The sequence below is a fragment of the Hipposideros armiger genome, unplaced genomic scaffold, assembly GCF_001890085.2.
Source record: "Hipposideros armiger isolate ML-2016 unplaced genomic scaffold, ASM189008v1 scaffold_231, whole genome shotgun sequence".
In the NCBI taxonomy this organism is placed as follows: domain Eukaryota; kingdom Metazoa; phylum Chordata; class Mammalia; order Chiroptera; family Hipposideridae; genus Hipposideros; species Hipposideros armiger.
The window spans coordinates 1,817,664-1,840,724 of record NW_017731581.1 but is presented as its reverse complement, the minus strand read 5'-3'; the positions used below and the strand labels follow the sequence as shown (position 1 = coordinate 1,840,724).

Genomic DNA, 23,061 nt, shown 5'->3' with positions numbered 1-23,061 from the left:
GTCTTCCCCTCTGGCAACCATCATTTTGTTCTCTATGAGTCTTTGAGCAGAATTTTTAAACATTTATTTAGCCTGACAGAGGACCTGAAAATTGAATAAAATAGAATGGTAGGAATTATAAAGTCTTTGATTCCTATATAGTAAGTGGACCTATTTATGAATCTATAAAAACGGAAATGACTCTGAGGCCTCTGAAAAGAAAGACAATCATACTAGAATGCCAGCTGAGATGGCTTAAGAATGTTTAGCTTCCTTCACTTTCAACATGAAGCCGCTGCTACTCCAACCCATTGTGTCATGTTGAAACCCTGAGAGTATAATATGACAATTAATGCCAAAAGTGAGACTCGAGAAAGCTGATAATTACTTCCAAATAGGAAAGAGCTCTGTAGGAGGTAAATTTGAGGAGAACTTTAAGCCATTGTGGAAAATAACTTTGTGAATATTGTTGCCAGATAATTAGACATATTGGTCTGGGAATGCGTGGCTGTGGGAGCAGAGAAAAGAAACAGCGGTGATCTGAGAAGATGATCATGGCTTAATTGAAATAATCAAGTATGTGAATAAAGGTGATACAAGCAGAAAAGTTTAGGGGACAGGAGATGCCTGTGACTCGCATACATGATAACTGTTCACTAGGGGATCACCCACTATTTTCCAGGTACGTCTCTCTTACAGCGCTTTGCATTCAGGCTGGCAGTTAGTTATTAATAATTATGTGATAATAAACATAAGAGTGGGATAAGAAACAGCCATAAGCTAAGTTCAGGAACAAGGTTAGCTGCCAAATAGGCTCATTAGAGATCATGCACACTGAGTTTTCCAAAGCATTCACTTATTAAATATAATGAAACCCATTCTGTTGAGGAACAGTGAAGACGAGAACCAAGTGGCCAGCCCGTCTCTTCCAGCAAACATATACAGTAAAACCTTGGATTACGAGTAACGTGGTTTGCAAGTGTTCCGCAAGACGAGCAAACATTTCTAGTAAATTTTAACGTGGTAAATGAGCGATGTCTTGCAATACGAGTAGTTTGTTTCTGGAACAAATTATGCTCACAAACCAAGGTATTACTGTACCGTGATTTTTTATCCCAGCAGGCTCACAATTCATGTTTTTGACACATGAAATACTTCTAGTCTCTGCCGTGTCATTGTGTTCAATGTAGGCCAGATTCACTAAATTCCACATTACCAAGAATGTGACCAAGCTTCGATTTGCTAGTAGTTTGCCTGAAAGTGCCTCATGGTAATACATTGATTGCACGCATCATTTCATTTTACAGCCTTCTCTTTGTTCTTTCACTATCCCTGTTCTTGAGTCACCTTGTTTAGCCTGCCATATTTATTCTCTAAAACATAGCTTTAAAATAATCTGTGCATTGGTAACCCTTTTCAAAAAACACTAGCCTTTCAAAACAAGCCTAGATTGTTATAGAAACACAATATTATCGTTGGTAAAATATTTATTAACTGTGTCCATTGTACTTGGCATGGTGTTAAGTGCTTCAAATATAATTCACAAATATACAAAACCCAACTGCTGCTCGAAGGTGCTTAATTCTAATAAGAGAGAGTAAACAGTGTGAGGACTCACTAATGCTATGTAATGAAGTAAAGTAGTTCAAATTAATAAAACAGTTTCAAGAGATCAGGAAAACTATGAGTGAATGAGCTTCAACTTGGCCCTTGAAGGAGGTTCATAGTGAAAATGACAGTTTTTCAAACCTCTACTCTAACTTATATACCACGATTTAAAAAGTGCCTAGATGGACTAAAAGTAGACCACAGAGATATGAAAAAAGGCAGAGTTTTGTTTGTTTGTTAAGGTAGGAAGTACACAGGAAGCAAAGTTCGCTAATGAGTAGAAGTAAAAATAGGTTGGACTTATGTCTTGATACCTACTAGTTATCAAACACTGCTTGTAGTAAACCATGGGGAGAACGTTCTAGGCAAATGGACCAGCATGTACAGAGACGCAGAGGTGAGAAGAATAGGGTGCATTCATGCAACTGCATAGTTATATATTGTGCCTTAATAAGATTAATATAATAGCTGTATGTTAGATAAATTGAAGGAAGAAAGGATCACAGATGGAAAAAAAGAGAAAAACAGGAGATTGTTTCAGGGAAGCCTGGGAAAGAAATTACCTTAACTTCTGTTCATTCATCTACACCACCTCATTTAATAAAAGCCAGAATTGTGACACTGGGTGTTAAACGTGGAGCCCCACGCCCCCACACGGCACTAACTGAGGTGGCACCGTTCATATCATGTGTCATGGGAATGATTGTCCCTGGGCCAGGATTGTTTCACTGTACATGGCATAAGGTAGACGCTCCAAAAACACTGCTTGAATAAATGAAGGCATGAACAGTGAATAAATGCATGAACATAAAAGATAATATAAAGAGAATGTCTCTAAGTCTGGAAGCTTCTTGCGTAAGTAGTAAGGCTGATAAATAATAAATAAAGAAGAGAAAAAAATTGCAAGATGATCAAGGTTAAGAAGCCTGGGTAACTGAAATGAGGATGGTGCAGAAATAGAGAACATGGAAGGAGAGAATTAAAGTAATAATGGAGGACGGCTGTAGTGAGTTCCATTTTAGACATAGCTTGAATTATCAAGAGGCCATCCAGTTGAAAGCTTCTAGCAGATGAGAAGCTTGGGGAAAGAAGTCAGGACTAGAGAGGAGAGAAGATTTATTATATTTCAAGAGAAATAATTCGAGTTTTATTTAGCAATATCATGGCCCTCTCAGTGCACACAAGGCTCCACTATATCAGTACACACTCTAGGGTTTTCCACATGGACTTCTGTTGACTGTCCTTCCCTTGCCGGCCCCCTCAAGAGTCCTAACCCGAGGAGCGAGCTTCCGGGAGGCGTCCCTGTTAGAACAGTGTGCTGTGGAGTGGTGCTTCACCCCAGCGGGGCCTCTGGCGCCAAACCACCCAAGTTCAAATTTTGGCCCCATCACATAGTAGCTATCTGACCTTGGAGGAGGGCTTCACCTTTCTGTGCCTTCATTTCTTCTTCCACATGACAATTATAAAAGTACTTTACTTCATAGTGTTAGGAGGAGTAAGTGAAGCAAAGCATACTGAAAGTAGTGCTGGCGTATTATGAACACAATGTAACTGTCAGCTGTTAATGTCACTGTTACTTTTTTACTTACTCAGTTTCATGATATGTAAAATGCAGATAGTAATAGCACAGACATCATAGAGTTATTGTGAGAATTGCGTAAAATAACCCGTGTAAAGCTCTTCAATCAGGACATGGTAAGGGCCCAATGAATGTAAGCGATTATTAGTACAGTTTCTACTGACATAGCAACAGGTAGACGATTGGCAGATTCCTCTGTGTCTAGTATTAAAATATCTAAAGGCCACACGTATTTGGGACACCGACAAGTATATTTAATACATTACACATAAGTTTCAGGTGATATGATAGACATTTTATAATAGGTCACAATTTTTCTTGCAAATTTTTCAAACAACCTAGTCTTTTATTTTAAAAATATAAAGGAGAGGTTTTTTCTATTATAAATAAGATAAATGGAAAGGATAAAAACAGAATTCCAAGCCCGTTGGAAAAGCAGGATTATCATTTTGTCTCTGAGTTTTATTTCAATAACCCTTGTGTATTTCTTTATATGCCTTTTTGGTTAAAAAAAAAAAAGAAAGAGATTGCTTGATATTAAGGGTTAGAGCTTGAATTACTTCACTTTCCAAGTTATAGGGTTAAAAAAATTTGAACAGCCGTCATTTTAAACAGGCTTACTTTATTTTACCTAAAGTGCTTTTCAGTCTGGAGGGAACACTTAAGTGTTGTCAAAAATCACTTGTAAATCTACTCATGGTAAGATGTTTTGCAGTTAAATTTGTTTACAAGCCTGCAGAGTTCAAATTTTGTAGATAACATTCTTTTTTCCTTTTCTTTAATGACTTTCACCTTTTTTTTCCCTCCTGTGCTCCTAGGGGTGATTTTCATTCATTACAAATAAGAGCACCCAAATCCCTTTTTATTTCATTAGTTCAGCAAATTGTCTCCTAGGCTGAGGACGTTATCGGGCTCTGCAATGATGAGTTCTTTTGCACTTGTACCCTGAAAAACCTGTATATAGAAAAGGCACAAGAGGAGCTGCCCTCAGCATAAACAGTTACAGACTGTTGGGGGCAGGGGCACTCTTCCGGATGTGCCCATCACTTACTCCCAGGAATTAAGAGGCAAATGTACTCCAAAGTGCATTAACCTTTATGGATTTGTCTTCGGTTTTCATGTCCCACTGATTTATGGTCTTAAACATGCCTGTTGCTACTGTTTCTGAATGAGTCGCCTGTAAATCATGTCTAAATGATCTTTTTCGAGTCCATAGAATATACAGTAAAGCCTTGGATTGCGAGTACCTTGGTTTGCGTGTATTCCGCAAGACAAGCAAACATTTCTAATACATTTTAACGTGGTAAATGAGTGATGTCTTGCGATACGAGTAGTTTGTTTCCCAAATGAATTATGCTCACAAACAGATATTACTGTGTATCCAATGCAAGCAAGTTGAATATATCTCCAATCAGTTCTTCCGAGGTTCCTTTCCTTTCATGCCCAAGTTGTTTTCAGTTTGCTCTGTGCCTTCAGTGTCATCTCTGAGAGTAACTGAGTAAGGAAGAAACCCGTCTTAAAGGAGCAATGCTTGCTGGATGGTGTCTTTCTGCACCCTGCGTTGTCTCTGGGCTTTGGCGTGGCTTCCCTGGGTTTGATTCCAGAAGCCCATTTACCTGAGTACAGCTAACTGGGCACCGTTCTTTGTGCAAGGATGGGCTCATGTCTGGGAATGGATTTGATTATGGATTAGAGATTGATTTTTTTTTCATTTACATCAGGATTTTGAGTATACTGTTAGAAAAGCTTCCTATGTCCCTTAGAGTGGTGCACAGAAAGTGCCATCAGCATGCAGGACTCTGTCATCAGCGCTGCGTGGCATCTTTTTACATGACGCCATATATCCCGGGAAAGCTCTGCACTTGGCACTCAGTCCGGGTTTCATTCTCTGTCTGTGTCCGAGGACTATTTCTGCTTACTGCATTTGAGGTGAAGTGTCGTTTCATTTTCTCTTTGTAATTCAGATGCCATTCATGCTGTGGGGTGGTTGTTAACGCTGCCATTTGCTTCCTTTTCCCCATAAAACCAAAACACAGACTTGAAGGTGCAAATTTCACAAAATTCAGAATTCTGGCTTTAGGAACACAAAGAATGCGTTCATGTCTCTCTCAAGAACAGTGCATCAGTGTGTCTTGCTAATTCAGTTTTTTATTATTTTTTATTCTTAAATATGGTTTAGTACTCTTTTCCATTTCTGTATATCACAACACCAAGATTTCGCTGCCTAGAATCTCTCTGTAGAGGCTATCGGGAATGCAAAGGCTACGGTTTTCACCTCCTCTTATTTATGTGTGTGTATGCGTAAGTGTAATACATATCAGTATATATTGATACACACATCAATATATAATGCAGTATATTATCACCGAAGAGAACACATTGATGAAAGAAATACAAAAATTTGGCATCATTTCCAAACTTCAATAGTAAAAATAAACACTACAAAAGTTGCTGCATACCCTAAATGTATCATGTGAAATAAACATATTCAAAATGTAAATTTACATCCAATTTCTCTGGTCTTGTCATATCACGTTAGACCCATTTACAATGGCAAAACCCTAAATTACTGCTCGGAGAGCACGCTTGCTTGCTCTTGGGTGTTCTGCAAACAAACAGCAGAGCCAAAAACAAAAGCCTGTTCCAGTGAAGCCTCCCGTGCTGATGAATACCAAAGAACTGACTCTTGTCACTGGGGGTTGAGACATCAGGTTACACATCGACGGACAGTCATTTGGACCTCAGAGTACAGTGTGAGAACCAGAAACTTTACATTTAAGACATACTCCCTTCATTCAAGTGAAACAGGATTGCTAATTGAGTTTTTAATGTATACATTTATAAATATCCATGTCATGTGACATTATTGAGTGGACTTATAGTAAATGTGACAGTAGAGTACTGCACAGTAAGGATGGTGCCACGAGGACTTACCTTTGAATGTGCTCGACGACTTAAATGCAGAGCTTCTGCGGGCTTATAAATATGCAACTTTACACATAGATGCCTTGAACTAAAATGAAGGGAAGGAGATGGTTTAGATTTTTAAGGATGCCTTTAAAGCTATTATGCAGTAGAAGACACCCAGAGCTTCTCAGTGCAGGCAGGCCTGGCTCATCTCTGCAGAGAGTCAAGACTAGGTTAGAAGATAAGAGGCAATGTACTGCCGAGATAGTCTGCAGCACGCAGAGGGTCGGAGGGTCCAATACACGTCCCTGCTGGTTCTACTACACGAGATCAGGAGAAAAGACCCCAAGCCTTTCGGATAAATATTTGGTGTACGTTATTCAGCCTAAACTCCCAAAATAATATGCAGCGTAGTCAGGAAATATCAAAGTGAAAAGAACAGAAATATTGTTTGTTGTATGCTACTGATTATACACAAATGTGATTAGCAACAAACGCTGACAAACCATTCATGAGAGAAGCATGAATGCATTCTTTGTGCTCCATGACCCAGGGTTCTGAATTTGAATTTTCAGAAATTTGCACCTTTGGTTTTGTATTTGGGATTTATGGAAAGATGATGTTTCCCCATGATTGGATTTAAGTTATGCTTTCCTGGCAAGGATATCAGAGAAGCGATGCTGTGTTTTGCTCTGTCATATCTGGAGGCACATGATATCAGTTTGTTCCATTGCTGATAATATTGGCCATAGAACTGAGGAAAACTATTAAGGTATGAATGGAAGAAAAGCATATTTACTCTGAGCAACTATTTTTATTCAAATGAATAAATATCCTTGCAACTTCTAAAATACATTAAAGGCTCTCTGTGTTCAAGGATATTTCTAGCTGGTAGCAGCCATAATTCTTGGCTGAGATAAGATGGAAGAAACGGAGCTTCACAGTGCAGTAGAATTCGCGATGAGGAGGCTGGGTTAAGCAAGGGCTTAGAAAGCGCGAGTGAAATTTTAATTAGATCACCATTTCTCTGGATAGAAATCACATCAAGATAAAAATTCTGAAAATACCGTGTGAAATACAGGTCGTGCGCACCCATGTCCGCGTCCCAAAGCACGCACAGTTGCTATAAAAAAGAGTAAGTTGAAAATATAGGTACTACATAGGTCCGTATTTTAGGAGGCCCCCTAATTGATGACACTGTGAAAAGAAAACCTTTCGTTAAATATTTACAAATAACAATATTGGAATTTCAGAAATAAGATCCACACTGTAGACATTCTTTTTTTGGTGTACCCCACTTCACAGCCTTAGGTTTAGGAGCCTGGTGTAAGATTCCACAAAAGCGTGTAATTAGATGCCCCGCCCATAGCATTACGGAGACCCTTTTCTTTAGCTGTCATTCTCTTCCCATGCACACGGATAGGCCTGGGCTCTGTCTGCCTTCTTATCACTTACAAGGATCAGAAATCCCGGGTGTGAAGGAGCATCGCGGGATGACAGGGTTCCATCTGTGTTCGTCTTAACTTTGACGTGAAGCGTTTTCCCTCCTCATGAGATCCTTCTGACTGAAACATTCAGTGCTTGCTTTCTTCCAGAGAGCTGATTGGGAGCACTGTTGGAAAACCTGGGCTTTTCCATGATTCCCCTCTGACCCTTGACCCTCTCCTGTCTCCCACCCACCAGATCACTTAACAGGTGAAAGGGGGGCATGCCGTATACTGTGGGAATTTGGGGGGTGGGGGGAACCAAACAGACTCGCCCATGAAAAACGACGAGGAGCTACTCCCAGTAACTTGTGGAAATAATTCGACAGACACAGACTAAAGTTGTTCACTGTAGGATTAACTATAATAAAACCAGGAGACAGAATGAATACTCCCTCATCGATGTTTGGTTTAGTAATGTGGTGTTCATGATAGCGTGATGGAATGAGCCTATAATACTCTGCAAAGGAGCAGAGTATAAAGTAGTATGAAGAACCATATTGTGCAAAGTGGAAAAACAGCGTGAGAAGGTGGCCGAGGACTGGAAAATGCTCTTTCAGTAAGAGGCAGCCGTTAACGTTGGTGTGGTCAAGATAGGCACACATTTTCTTTCATTCTTTAAAAAAAATCGTTTTTTCCTTTGGACCTCTAGTCCGAATTCTTGGGAAAAGGGCATAATTTGTCAGAGAGGACGTGCCCTAGATTCAGCAACTATGGGTTGAAGGTAAAGGATCTGTTAGTTCTTTTATTTAACACTTCCCTAACCAAATATTTCCTGAGAGCCTACTATGTGCTAGCCATGGAATAGTATTAGGCCCTGAGGATATAGCCATGAGCAGTTTACCCTTGGCCACTGGCCATGTGGGGCTTTTTGGTCAATTATACAAATAGCTGCAGCTATCATTGACTTAGCAGTCACTACGGGTCAACCTCTGTACTGAGTGCTTCATTTTTATTTTGTCATTTAACCACCAAAACAATCCTGTGCATTATCATGTGCGTTTTACAGAATACAAAAGTGAGATTAAGAGAAGCTACACAACCTGCCCAAGACTGTACATCCAAGGTTCAGACTCAGGAAAACCTGCTCTCAGCGCTGCTCCCAGCCACTCGGCCTCCCCTAAGTTATCCCTCCTCCTGGTGAGCAGGGGCCTCGTTTGCCTCTGAGATGCCTAGGAAAGTTCTCCTTCTGTGTCCTTTCTGCCCAAAAAAGAGCGGGTTGTCCATGGAATGTAATCACTTCCCATTTTTGACTAGAGTTACAAAGGGGGCTGATAAGACAGCCCTTATTTTTCTCTCCATCTCTTTCACATGCCTCCTGCCTTCTGCACCACGAGGGCCCTCCCAGCTCTGGAAGCAGATTGGGGAGCACAGCGAATAGGTCCCCTCGAGTTAGGGATGACAGCGTCAACCTGGATGTGTCATTTGAGACTGATGTGTGTGTGTTAGGGAATCAGTGATTTGTGTTGGAAGAAATCATTCAGCTGCAAGTGATGGGAGCTGCTCCATCTGTCCCGCTGTGGGTGGGGGTGGGGGGAGGTTTATATTCTACGGACACCAAAGGCCAAGGAGGGACTAGCAAAAAAGGAAGTGGGGACAATTCAGAGCCTTCTGTCACTGTTTAGGAGCTGGTTAACCACTAAAAATTTTGTTCTAATAAGTGTTCAAGATTGTTAGAAATGAAAGAAGTAGTTGTGCTCAGAAGACCCTCTTTCTAAGTCTCAGTGCAAAGAATAAAGAGGGATTCCGATGACTGATTCCCATAATATTAAAAAATGATAAAAGACCTTTGCTGTATTTACTCATCCGCAGATTCATAACAGCAGTTGCCTTTCAGAGGCCAGTCAAGGAGACCAAGACGCACCTGGGTGGGGGACTTCCCTGGCTCCTCGAGGAGATCAGAAGGGGTCAGCATGGCAGGATGTGGGATTTGGCGATCTGAACATGATGGCCGCGGTTAACTATCTACTTTTACATCTTCGTTTTCCCCTGACTCCTTCCACTCACTCTCTTCTTAAAGATTTATTATATTTTGTTTTGGGTCACGCTTTTATGTCCCTGTCCATCTTGATAACATCTGTTATGAGGCCTCAACGCTGTTTCTCATGGCTTCTCAATTTCCACTTTTTTTCTGCATTCGTTGGCTTTTTCATTATAATAATCCTATAGGTAATCCCTCTTCCCCTACACACACGCACACACACACACACACACACACACACACACACACACACAGGTTAGCCATGATTTATTTATTTATTAAGTAAAGGAAATTCTTTATTAGGCTAAACAGCTAAACTTAAAAGACAATTTATATACCAAACTTTAAATGTTGTCTAATTAGAAAGCAGTTTTATGAAGCACAGTCTTTGATCTGTGTAGATAATTTTTATATTTTATAGTTTAATTTTATTTGAGTTGCTACTACATTCATGGTTTTTAAAAGTCAAATGATTAAAAAAAGTTATAACTGACAGGTCTTATTCTCACTCCCCTTCCAGGCCTCACCTCCATCCCTCCTTCATGCAGGAACTCAACTTTCATTAGTGTTTTGTGAGCCTTTCCAGGATGTCTTTATAATAAAATAAACAAATGAGGATATATAATTCTTATGCAGAAGTCAGTGTAGTAAATACGACTCAACACAAATTGATTTGCACCTTGCTTTTTTTCTCACTTAACAATATATCCTGGAGATCTTTTCACGGTAGTGCACAAAAAGCTTCCATGTTTGGGGGGGTTGGGGTTGCTGCACCACAGTTTAATCCCTAATTGATGGAATTTTTTTTTGGTTGTTTCCAGCTTTTGCCATTAAAATAATGCTGCACTGACCTATGTAAGCATGTTCAGAAATGACTGTCAGAAAAATTTCCAGGAAGTAGGATTTCTGGGTCCAAAGGAAATGCATTTGTAATTTTAAACAATAGTGCCAACCTGCCCTTTGTAAGGGTTGTGCCGTTTTTAACTCTCATCACCAGTAGAAGAGAATGCCCCCTTTTCCACACTTGTGCCAACAGTGCTTTTTCAAACTTTTGGAATTCGGCCAATGCATTGAAGTACAAAATAGAATTTCCGGATACTTTTTTTTCTCATTATGAATGAAGTTAAGAATATTTTCATATGTTTAATGACCATTGTATTTCTTTCACTGTAAACTTTTTGTATTCTTTTATTACTTTCCTACTAATTCGTTCGGATTTTTTCCTGTCATCTGTAATGTCTTCTTAGTTATTCATTTTTTTGTCTTTATTTCATTTGATTTCATTTCCCTTCTAGATTTTTGTTGAGAAAAATTTAAAGTATAGAATAGCTATTGTTTTGCGCAGCCTTGTGGAACTGTAAAAATTACAACACAAAGCAGTCTTCATCAATGGGGAAAAATCACAAACTGTTTCATGACTTTAAGAATTTCTGTCAAAACATTAAAAAGTCTCTGTTATAAATATATACAGATATGGAAAAATAGAAAAACTAATGTACTGAGTCCATGGTGGCATTAGAAACACTGAGAAATACGGTGTTTTATTTCATTGTTAAAATCTCATCAAGAGTAATTTGAACAGTACTTGCCACCTTCATTTTGCTGCTGACGATGCACAGCGAGTGCCTTCTGTATGCTTTGGAGAAATGTCAGACTTCCATCTAAGTTTGGGTCAACTGCCAGCATTTTATCCTTTGCTTTTCATTGTCATGAAATATCTCCAAGAGTTACTATAATATGAAACATTTTGCTGGCGGTATCACTTTCTCTGGGCCACCTTCATCCCTTTTGTCACAAGGACTTCCCTCATTTATTGAGTTCAACAAATTCACCTTCACTCTGGCCGCACTTGCCTCTCCAATGGGGGCCATGTCCACGTCCCCATGTCAGCTGTATCTTCTATAAATCCATTGACATTCAATTCAAATTTTACTCCCACCGTTATCACTTTGGGGGTTTTTTCGGTACTTTTATCTTTTGGGCCAATTCCCTCTTTTAATTACCCTTTGTAGAATGTTGCATGGGCTTATCACTGACCAGGGGACAACGTAACTACGTGCTTTGCTGTCTGTACATGAACCAAATAACAGGTGTGCCGTGACCAGACACCCACACACTTGGAAAATAGTGACATCATTGCTGATCATAATGAACATCAATGGATTCATGTAGAGATTTCTGAACTGAAGAGCTGGCCTCAGAGTTTGTACTTTATGCCATTACTCACAGTTCATGCCTGTGGCAACGGGAATTTAAACCTTGGCTTTGGAGGATTGGTGTTATTAACTAAACTGTAGTAACTTAAATGTGTACATATCAGAGCCATGCAAAGCAGGAACTGCCAGTGTAGAAAAGTTCGAAGAGTAATATCACAAACATCTGCATAGTCATCACTGAGCTTTGAGAGTGATTAACTTTCCACCATATATGCTGTAGGTGTTTTTAATAAAGGAAATAGATCATTACAAATCGAGTTAAAATTCTCCTCTGCCCCCACCTCCTCCCATCCTGTTCCCTTCTGTAACCTCCCAACTCACATATCATCATGAATTAAAAGTATTTTCTTTACATTTTCTCCGTCTCTCTCCCTCCCTCCCTNAGGAAGCCTCCCCCTGACCTTCCAACCCTTAATTCTACTGTTGGAGGTTCTTCCTCTATGCTTCCATTGTACAGTGAGGATACTTTTGTCATGAACAGATGGTCTCTGCATCGTCAGGTGTTCATCTGAGAGAGCCCCAGACAAGGCTGCCCAGGGAGGAGAGAAGGCTCTGGGGGGCCTTGTCCCTCTCTTATTGGCCTGTCAGTCTCCTTCCTAAGGCCTGTCAACTCTCTCTAGCCTTCTGCCCCTTCCCTATATACTACTCTCTCCCTCCTCTGTTCTTCCCTGCCTCTCTCTCTCTCTCTCTCTCTCTCTCTCTCTCTCTCTCTCTCCTTCTCGCCCCCTCCCTCCTTCTCTCCCTCCCTCCCTCAGATTTCTATGTACATATATAAAGAGCTCAATGAGAACTATGTAGTATTCCGGGGAGTAATTTTAAATTTGCATCATAATTTGTTTTCTGTTCATCATGCTTTCCTTTGCTTCTTTTGTTCTTGTTTCCTTCTTGAATTAAGAAAAATATTTTGTCTCCTTTTTCCCCCTAGTTTAGAAGTCATGTTTTCTATTTCATCCTATTTCTATTCAATTAGGGGAATAACTTGTATTACATACCTATATCTATATACATATAGATATAGATAGATGAATAGTATACATAGATCAATAGTCTATATAGATAGATGAACAGGTGACTATTATAGAGTGATAATATAAAATTCTTGATAAGAATTCTGGGAATTTGCTCACATCTCTCCCTGGAAGGAACCAAAGCCTAGTGATACGCATGCGTGTTTTGTCATATTTCTATAACTGTTTTTCTGATACATGTAACCACCATTGTACTCTGTCTTCCAGATTTATTCAGGAGCTCGAGCATGCCCTGGGACTTGGCCCAGCCAAACAGTGTCCTCTTCGGGAGTTTCTCACTGTATACATCAAAAACATCTTTCTCAATCAAGTCCTGGCTGAGATCAACAAGGAGATTGAAGGCGTCACTAAAACGTCTGACCCCTTGAAGATCCTAGCTAACGCCGACACCATGAGGGTTCTGGGCATGCAGCGGCCTCTGCTGCAGGTAAGTACCAAGATGCTGTGAACTTACTGTTTTTCCAACAGGTTTCATTGCCTTGGCAAGAGTCACAGATTAAAAATACAGAAGAAGAAGTGCCATCTGTTTCCATATCTTCAGGGACAAAACATGAAGAAATAAACAGGCAGTAGGGAAATTTAGGACTAATGTAGAGATAATGAAAGTTCCTTAAGATCTCTAAGGAAAAAGTGGTTAGCTTGGGATGTGCAAGAGAGTGATTCTCATTAACATGCCAGCATTGCCTCATGACTTACCTGGCTTCGTCCTTGAGAGGAATTCTTTTTCCATTGGTGAATGCATCCTAGTGAATGGGGGAGCAAGTTACTCTGCCTAAACCCCAGCTACCTACAGGAAACCCTCTGTGCTCATTGGAGAGCAGATTTACGGTTAAGAGCTTGGCTAGCTCACAGTGAACTTGAACCTACCAGCAAATATGCTTTTAAAAATCAGATCATTTAATGAAAGTGATGATCTTGTTAATATTAAACATTTGACTTTGACTAAAGAAATGGTTTCTGGGCAACATGGCTCAGAAGATATGTGGATGAATAGGCTTGGGGTATTTATTTTATATCCATTTTATCCAGTGACTCAAAGGTAAATATAAAAAAAATAGTTATGAGTTTAAATGTATGGATATTCATTAACTATTATTACATTGTAATTGTATCTTTATAGTGTTTCTTCATTTAAAAGAAAAAAGGTTTCTTCATTTTTTACATAAATTGTATGATATGAGGATATCTCAAAATGTGGAAGGCTTGAGCACTTCAAAGAAAAGTTGTGTAAATGGCAGGGAATTATAGCTGTTTCAGTTGCCTGCTCTGATCTGCCCTTATATATTCATATGTCTTCCTTGAATTTGCCTTCTTTGTTCGTTAGAATTCATGGAAACACTGGACCTTTCAAAGGAAAGCATCCTAGTTAGTAACATCCTTTAGCAAACTCTTGTGTGATATTGAGAAAATAGAACAGAGACATTCGTTTCTCCAGGATTTGCATTATAGCGTCACACCAAGCAATGGGCTCATTTGGATTGTCTGGGTCTGCGTTAGATCCTGGTGAGGGATCTGTGCTGGGTGAGCATGGGACGCAGAGAAGGGACAATGACAAAGTCATGTGCTCGCTCGTCTCTGCTGGATTGCTCTTCCACGGGCTCTCTGCATGTCTCTGACCTACTCCTCTCTGAGTCTCAGTTCAAATATCACCTCCACAGGGGAGCTTTTCCTGACTGTCCTATAAGTAGGCTCCCTTCCCTGGTTATCCTCCATTTCCTCCCCATCCCCCCAATCCATTCTCAACACTGAAGCCGGACCCTGGAATTGTATCACCAGAGCTCCCTTGCCAAGTGACTCATGACCTACCAATAGGAAGCACTAGCAGCAGGTTGGGTTGGTTTTTATCTCCTTCCTTTCCACTTTGGATCATGGTTCTGGCCATGGGTGCATCCCCCCCATAACAATCTTGCCAGGTGACAACACTTCCTCCACAGCTCCGGCTTTCACTGAACTCTGACGACACCATTTCTTCTCCTTGTCCCTTGATTGCAGCTTTCTTCTATTACGAGTTGCTGGTGCCTCAGCATCCTTTGTGGCTTCTTCAGATCATCTCTTCATGAATGTTCCTTTCTCTTTTATCAGGATCCCAAATAGATCTCCCCAGCTAGTCACTATTTTAACACTTGGATTTATTTTTTCCTTCTTGACACAGCAACTGTTGTTATTGGTTAATTTCTTCTCTAACTTGTTTATTTTCGGTCTTTTCCCACTAGAAGGTGCGTTCCAAAAGCGTAGTACAATACCAGGCAGCAGGAAGGTGCTCAGTCAATAATTTATTGCATGGATGCTTGCATGCATGGGTAGATGGACGGGTGGACGCAGTGAATATGTTGTGAGTCATAAATGACTGCAGAGTCAGAGCAGGAAGATGAGAAGTAGCGAACGACAAAACTTGCTCACATTTTTCTTTTGTCTGACCATGTCATTAACTTCCTCTCCATCAGAAAACCTTTCTGTACTTAAGTCCCTGAGGTGGCGTGTTATATGCTGTACAGAGCAACTTTAGCAGGCTTAGTGTACTGAATTTAAAAGAAAACAGACAGCGGTGGACTAGAGGGAGTCTGTGAACTAAAGATACTGGCTTATTAAACATGATTTTCAGCTTGAGTAGCAAAGACACATTCGAACTCATAACCGGTTGCCTACAGCCTTGGCCATGGCCGGGCCACACGCCGTTGGTGGATGGACATCTCTGGGCAGTTTACCGATGTGCTTGTCAAATCGCCCCCAGCCTCATCACCGGCTAAGTGTGCATGTTACTACTCTGTGTTTGGTTGGTTGGTTGGAGTTTTTTTTTGTTTTGTTTTTTAGTGTGGTTTTTTGTTGGGTTTTTTTGTTTGGTTGGTTTTTACCTCTTGTTCTTTAAATCATTTACTCCATTCTGAAACTAGATAAGAACTCCAACTTGACCCGTTCTCTCTTTGACCTAGGCAAGACATGATAATTCTATGTAAGGAAGTAAATCTTGAAACTAAGGCCGTTCAAGTTATCCATCTCCAAATTTGTTTTCAGAGCCCAAACACCTGCTTGCTTATTTGCTCATCGTGTTGCCCTCTCTTTCTTCATAAGATTTTCATTTAATGAGAATGCAAATGAGTTAGACCATAGCAATAAATTTGTTTACTGTTCTCAGAGTTACGAGATTTAAAAAGCAAGTGAAGTGATGGTTATTTTTCTCTCCCATCTTAAGCGTCTCTCTTGCTTTGTAATGATTATAAATTATTTTCTAACATAATTTCCCATGCTCAAGTTTCAGTGTTTCTTCAATATGTTTCTATGTCACCTTGATATTTTTATCCCTGGCTAATTGTAGGTGATTAATCTGAAGAAAATGTAAGAAATAATCCTCACAAATTTTAGCTGAGTTTCCAAAACAACTGTTAAGAAGGGAGCTTGGAGAAATACAAGTTTGTGTGAAAGAAGCAGGTGGGTTAGGTTTTCAATTACGTGAAGTATAAACGCATCCTTTAACGCCATTCCCTCTGCCAGACTGTTGTGTGGTCACAGAGTAGAAGAAAGGATCATGTCTGTCCCCTGAGGCAGCACCCAGTGTCACATGGCATCTGCCCAGCTGGATGCTGCAGGGAGAATGCGAGGACAGCTGTGTCAGGGCTGTTGTCCTTTGTTTGTGATGTGCAGATGCACAGAACCCCGCAATACTTTGTCCTTACCTCCCTGCCATGGCATCTGGGCGGTATAGACAGTCGGTTATGAGGGGCTGTTTCCATGGGTGATGGTGTGCTTTTGCATCGGTGATTGCCCTTTCTAGGCACAGAATTCATGGAAGGGAAAGAGGGAAATAGAGAGGCAGTGATAACGAGCGCCATTCTGTAGGTGAAACAGCTGCGCAAGTGTTGGCCCAAAATGATACCACAGCATAGCACTACCAGTAACGGAAGTAGTAATAACAGTAATGATAGCATTCCTAGCAGAGCAGTAGATAGTGGTAAAGATGGCAGCTAGCTCTGTGATAGCATTTCCTGTGAGCTACACACAGAATAGAGTGCTTTATGTTTGACTTGTGGTTTCCATATATTGGCAACAGCTTTGTGGGGGCAATGTTCTTATTATGGGGAGGAAACTCAGAGACAATTAAATAAGTAACTTGCCCGTGGTCGCATAGCTAGCAAGTGTCAGAACTGTGATTCAGACCCAGGCACATGACCCTGGAGGCCTTGCTCTGAACGAGTTAGACTGAAAGCATAGCCTGAGGAGTAAGCTTGTCTGCGAGCTATTTGTTACCGGTCTGCTAGGAGATGTACAGAATTTCAAAGTAAGCATTTAGATGCCTCCCGTTTTTTAAAGCTAGTTGACATTGTTGAATCAAGTATTAAAATGGGATTTGTATATCGTTGTGGTTTTTAATTTTTTTTTCTAGTACATAATTCCCATTCTATTTTATAAAAGTATCAATCTACAACAGATGGGGCAGGAACCTGGCCTCTCACCAGTGAGGGACACACCGCTCTTAACCCCTTATTTCCTATATCGCCTCTCAGAGGAGTAAAAGCATAGAACCAACTATCTCTTGCCTCAGCTCCAGAGCACTTTCCAGCAGATGGAATAGTTTGGGTATTTGCTGCAAGTGACTCGCTACTAAAACCCCAGCTCCTAGAACAGTGCCTGCAATAGAAGAGGTACATGATATTTAATAAATGGGCAAGTAGATGAATGAAAATGAATGAATGAATGATGCTTCCTTAGGGCAAGGATGTGTGTGCTTATTCTCCCCTCACGATATAAGCTTCGTGGTCTTGGGTTTAAAATTCTTGACAAAGCTTAAATTAAAATGCCACAGTTCTTATGCCTATAATGCTTGTCAGCATGAAGGCAGGATTGAATATACCTCAAGGTCTTAACATCTGAGATTCCACTTTTTTTTTTTTTCCAAAATGGCTTCCACATGTTGCAAGGCAGTGTGTGCTGATTCAAAATAAAATCTCTTAAGAGAAATCCTCAGGTTTCCTGAGTCAGATCTTCTGGCATCAGATGTGGGGCTGTAGAAGAAAGTGCATACCCTCTCAGGCCTTATATGTCTGCAGGAGCCTACAGATTGTTTATTCCTTAGACACCAGGAAACATCCGCACAGTTCCCTACTTATCATTGATTTGAGGGACTCATTTATTTCTACTTTAGTCTCTCCATCCAAAGAAAGGGTGGGGGCTAATGCTTAAGATTTTTCTTTTACGTCAAACTGCTGAATGGACATCTAACTGTGAAAACAAAGGTACAAGTAAAGTTTTTCCTTACGTCCCCTGATGGAATACGTTGTCCCCTTGCTACTTAGAGCGTGGTCTGAGGAGGAGAACATCACACCTCCATAAGATATCACCAGGCAGTTTGTATGCACGTTAGAGTTTGAGAAGCACAGCCTTGTCCCAGCCGAAGACTGGGCTGTCAGCATGAGCACCTCCCGGACCTGTGAGAGAGGCACCTGCCTGAACCTCATTTCACTTAGGGGTGGGGCCCAGAAATCTTTGCTCTCACCAGCCCCCCAGGGGATTTTGACACAGGCTGGCATTCTAAGAGCATTGCCCTACACAGTACCAACCTGCCCAGCTGGAGGTTAGGGAAGGGGATCTCATGCTGCAGCTCCTAGTGTCATGGTGAGCAACAGTAGTCCCTTCAAAACAAAAACAGGGCCGGCCCAGTGGCTCAGTTGGTTAAGAGCTCGCTCAAGAGTGCGAGCTCTGAGCAACAGGGTCGCCGGCTCAATTCTCGGCCCGAGCTGAGCTGTTGCTGAGCTGCCAATGGGTGGCAGGATGGCTCAGCTAAACAAAAAAAAAAAAATTAATTTAATTTAAAAAAATAATAAAAACAAAAACAAAAAAACATACTCAGCTTTGTTTCGTACAGGCCCAGAAACCGTAAACACGATACTTGCAGAGGCAGCAGAGGCTGCTTCCCAGTCCAGCACGTTGCTGAACTTGGCAAAGTTCTTCCCAAACCCAGGAAGAGCCTCCATTTGCTGCTCATGTAGGGCAGCGTGAGACCGGCGGCTTTCCTAATGCTTAGGCTCCAGTTCCTGCATCATTGGAGGAAAAAAACGTAAACCGTGCAAGTAAAAATGTTAGGCAGCCTAAAAACATTGAAAGCACACCTTCATTGTCCTCGCTGCCCCAGTATTTGTCAGAGCACCTCTGAGGAGTGAAGTGGTTACAGAGCCAGCCGCAGACCCTGCACTCTCCCCTTTCTGAGCCGGCTGCACCTCCCCCGGGGGTTCTCAACAACATTAGCATCTCATTAGCTTCGCCCAGGAGCTTTCTGAAACACCACTGCTCCGATACCATCCCAGAGATGCAGCTCATTGGGTCGGGAGTGGGGCCTGGGCATCAGCATTTTATAAGATGCCACGTGATACCAGCATGCAGCCCGAATTAGCGCCATGGGCTTGGGTCTTTCTACACCACAGAACCAGTCATTGCCCTGAGAGGAAGTCTATAAAAGTTATAGTTGAGACATTCCTTAATTCAGCCAGGTTTATAACACAGGGTTCTCTTTCTGATGCTTTGAACCAAGCTTGGTACCTAAGCCTTGGAAACAGACACAAATGGATTTAAATCCCACCATTTCAATGGAAAACTTTGTGGCCAGGACCAAATGGCTAGCCTCTCTGCACTGTTTCCTCCTCTTTAAAACAAGAATAATAGAATGTGTGTCACAGGAACACAGGAATCCTTTCCAATGATTAGGTGAAATAATGATTGTGAAATGTGCCTGTTTCCTTCCCCATGTCACATGCATGTTGACTCCAGCACTGACCCCTCTGATACGCGTTACCTGCCTGCTCTTTAACGCTTCACCTTTACAGGTTTCTGACACTGACTGAGTGTGCTCGGCCACCGCCTCTCCTCACTAACTTGCTGTTTGCCCACTCCTGTCAACTTCCGGGTAACCCACCTGGTCATTTCCACTTCCTGCTTCCCGCTACCCTGGTGTGACCACAAGAGATGATATTGTTTCACCTTCTTTGTCTTTTTCCTGGAGTTTTCCCACTGATCATTTATTAGCAGAAGCAGCTTGCAGTGGTTATGACCTTGAAAGCTTGCGTGTTTGTTTCCTAGGGCTACCGTAACCACCCCATCTCCATCCCCCCCCATCCAGGATGGTCTCATCTCAATCCTTAATTACATCTGCAAAGACCCTATTTCCAAATAAGGTCATATTCTGAAGTTCTGTGTAAATTTAGAGCCCAGGGGCACCATTCAACCTACTATAGCTAATAATTAGAAGCTAGTTATAAAGAATGCAGGGTATTCAATTTGCTATATTCTCCTTGAAGACCCTCTGGCAGGACGCAGTGTATTGCTGTTTAGGGAGTTGGGCCAGGGAGGTGGTCTAAATTCTGGGTTTCAGAGAGGTTCCAAGTGATTTTTTTGGTAGGCTGAGTGATTGCTGGAGCTGTAGTTAAGCCACATGGAAGGCTGGCAGACACCACTGCTTACAGTGTGGTGATTTGCTAGAGATCATTACACTGATGCCCAAACCCGTTCTCTCTCCCGCTAAGCCAAGGGGCTGCCAGTGACCTCTTGTTGGTTTCCCAAGGAAGTGAGGTCAGCAGCAACAGCATATTGTTTTCATCACATCAAGTTATATTAATGTGGAGAAGGTTGCATCACGGCCAGTCACTGCCATACCAGTCCGTGGTACAGAATAGATTTTATTAATGTAACTAAATTAGTTTTATTTAAGGTCTGCTGGAAATCATCATGAAAACCATTAAGTTGAAAACAGAGCTGATCAATTGATTTCCCACCCCCCTCTGTAACCTCTGAGAAGCAGTGCTGATGGTCTCGCTGTGCTAAAAGAAGTCTTAGAACCAAGATGCCTTGGGGTCTAATCCAATTCTTCAGTGTCTGTCTAGACTCTAGACAGAAAGACATACTAACTTACCACAGTTAGTACTTTTGATTTTCTTTGAGTCTTACTCTTATTGCTTTATTTTATTCATTAGCAATATTGTCTGGCCTCCATGACAAGTAGGCACCTCAAATAAGTAACCACTGGTGGCCACTTCGGGCTTTATCCAGGAAGAGGAAGTGGAAAATGCCTTCATCCTTGTGTTTGCCTGTTTCTTGTGTCACTGTGGGTTTCAGCAGTCTCCTGTTCACTTCTAAGGTAGCTGAGCACGTTACATTTTTCATGACTGGTGGGGACTTTAGGGACTTTATAACATTCATCTCTTGTCTTCCAGTTGTCTTGTCAAGTTGGGTTAGTTTTGTATTATTAATTCTATTATGGATTGAATACATTTTAATGTTTGTAGACTTTTTGTTGTGATTCTTCATGGCCATTCAGGAAAGTAACTCATGTCAATTTCATCATGGCATGGTAGGGAAAGACTCTACAATGGGGATCTGGTCTTTTGGTCAGCTCAGGGACCTTAGATGAGCCCAAGCCACTCAGCGTCCCTGAGTTTCATTGTCCTTGTCCATAAAATGAGAGTGATGCCGGTTCAACTACGTCATGGACTACGGTCAGAAGCACAGTGGGACCCTGTACTCAGTAGGGCTTTATGAACTGCCCTACATATTGAGTTGTTGTTTCGTAACTGTTATTATTACTGGTCCACACGCCCAATGATTGTGCCATTCAGGAAACCCATTAGCATTGAAGGGAGTGGTGCTAAGAAAACACCTACAGAAATGAACAGTGTTGCCTATTAAACGAATGGCTTCACTAGTTTTTACCAACAGTGTTTTTCATACTTGATTAGTAACCTGTGTAAGAACCTGGCAGTATTTTTTTTTCAGCATTTATTATGAAGATATTTTAAACATCTAAAAAGGCTGAAAAAAAAATTGTTCAGTGAACACACTCACCATCCAGATTCTACAGTTAATACTTTGCTGTATTTGTTTCATAACATAAACAGACTTAGTAATTTTTATTCTTCTTCAGCCATCCCAGAATTGAACTCCTAATCATTCTCTAAGCTCTTTACCATTGTGTTACTAAAGGTTTTTAATATCTTAGAAAATCTGAACATAAAGAGAAATAAAGCAGGAAAGTAGTTGCTTTGTTAAAAGAGTGTCTAGGGGCCGGCCGAGTGGCTCAGTTGGTTAAGAGCTCGCTCAAGAGTTTGAGCTCTGAGCAACAGTGGTTCGATTCCTGGCCTGAGCTGAGCAGCTGCTGAGCTGCCAACAGGTGGCAGGATGGCTCAGATAAAAAAAAAAAAAAAAAAAAAAGAGCATCTAAGTTCTTAAAATACTCATTCAACATTTCCTTTAAATAGTGTCATGGAACAGAAAATTGACCAGCGCATACCTTTATTGATATAATACTACAAGGGAACTTGTCCTCTTAACTGTTGGTGAAAAAGGCTGTGAAGGGAGCCAGTGAAAGATGACTTATATATACAGACAGGATAGGCACATAATACCATCAACTTGAATTTTGACAAATGTCTTTATAGTCTTATTTCTGGATGAAAAAGAAATAGGGTCTTTTCTAATTGTCTGGTTTTCTTGAAGAACTTCCTGGTTAACTAGACTTATACAAGTAGCTTTCTGCAAAGCAAATTATATATATATTTTTAAAGTAACTTCTATACAGTATAGTCAGCTAGGCTTTTGGAGAAAGCCCAGAGGGGCTGGAAATGAAGAATTTTTTTCTTTTGTTTGCAGAAAATCATCTGCAGCCAACCTTACACCGTGTATGAGACCCATTAATGATCTCAAAGTTTATGGTTTTTGAAGTCAGTTATATTTCCAAATGTCTTCTTCTACAGCCTGTCATCTCTCAGGCTGTGTTTGAAGCAGATTTTAATTTAGATGCAACTTCTCAGGAATTCGTTTATTACATCTGGGTTTTGAGGTCAGTATAAAAAGAATAAGCTGGAAGGATTTATCCCCGTGGATAGGGGCGTCACGAGGGACTTGAATGAGAAAGTCATTACAGCTGGTGACACTTGTTTACCAGCTTTTCCCGGTACCAGGAAACTTGTCTGAGCACCAGGCCATTTCGGAATGACATCAATATAGGGATAAGCCCTGGGTTTTAAACTGAATTGACTTTCTACCTAAGTAACTAAAGGTAGGCCCACTGATGACTATCTCAGTTGTCTCCTAGACTGTTCTATGAAACAGGGCTCATTTGGGTTAAGTATTTCGAGACATTGATTGGCTGCTGTCTACTCTGATCCTGCCTGGGTCCGCTCCTTGGTGGATGAGCAGGAGAGAAGGTAATATCTTATGACAGACCTGCCAACAGGGGCCAGCAGCACTAACATAACACTCGGTCGCTCGGAGCTTTAGAGAGCTGCCTTTGCCTGAAATC

At 41.1% G+C, this 23,061-nt stretch overlaps 1 protein-coding gene across 1 annotated transcript in view; it reads left to right on the top strand.

Annotated features, from left to right (window-relative positions):
- EXOC4 (exocyst complex component 4) overlaps window positions 1-23,061 on the top strand; it is a 706,914-nt gene that overhangs the window by 466,117 nt on the left and 217,736 nt on the right. The window contains exon 11 of the mRNA XM_019654783.1: window positions 12,990-13,209. Coding sequence (XP_019510328.1) covers window positions 12,990-13,209 — 220 coding nt within the window. The remainder of the gene's footprint in view (window positions 1-12,989; window positions 13,210-23,061) is intronic.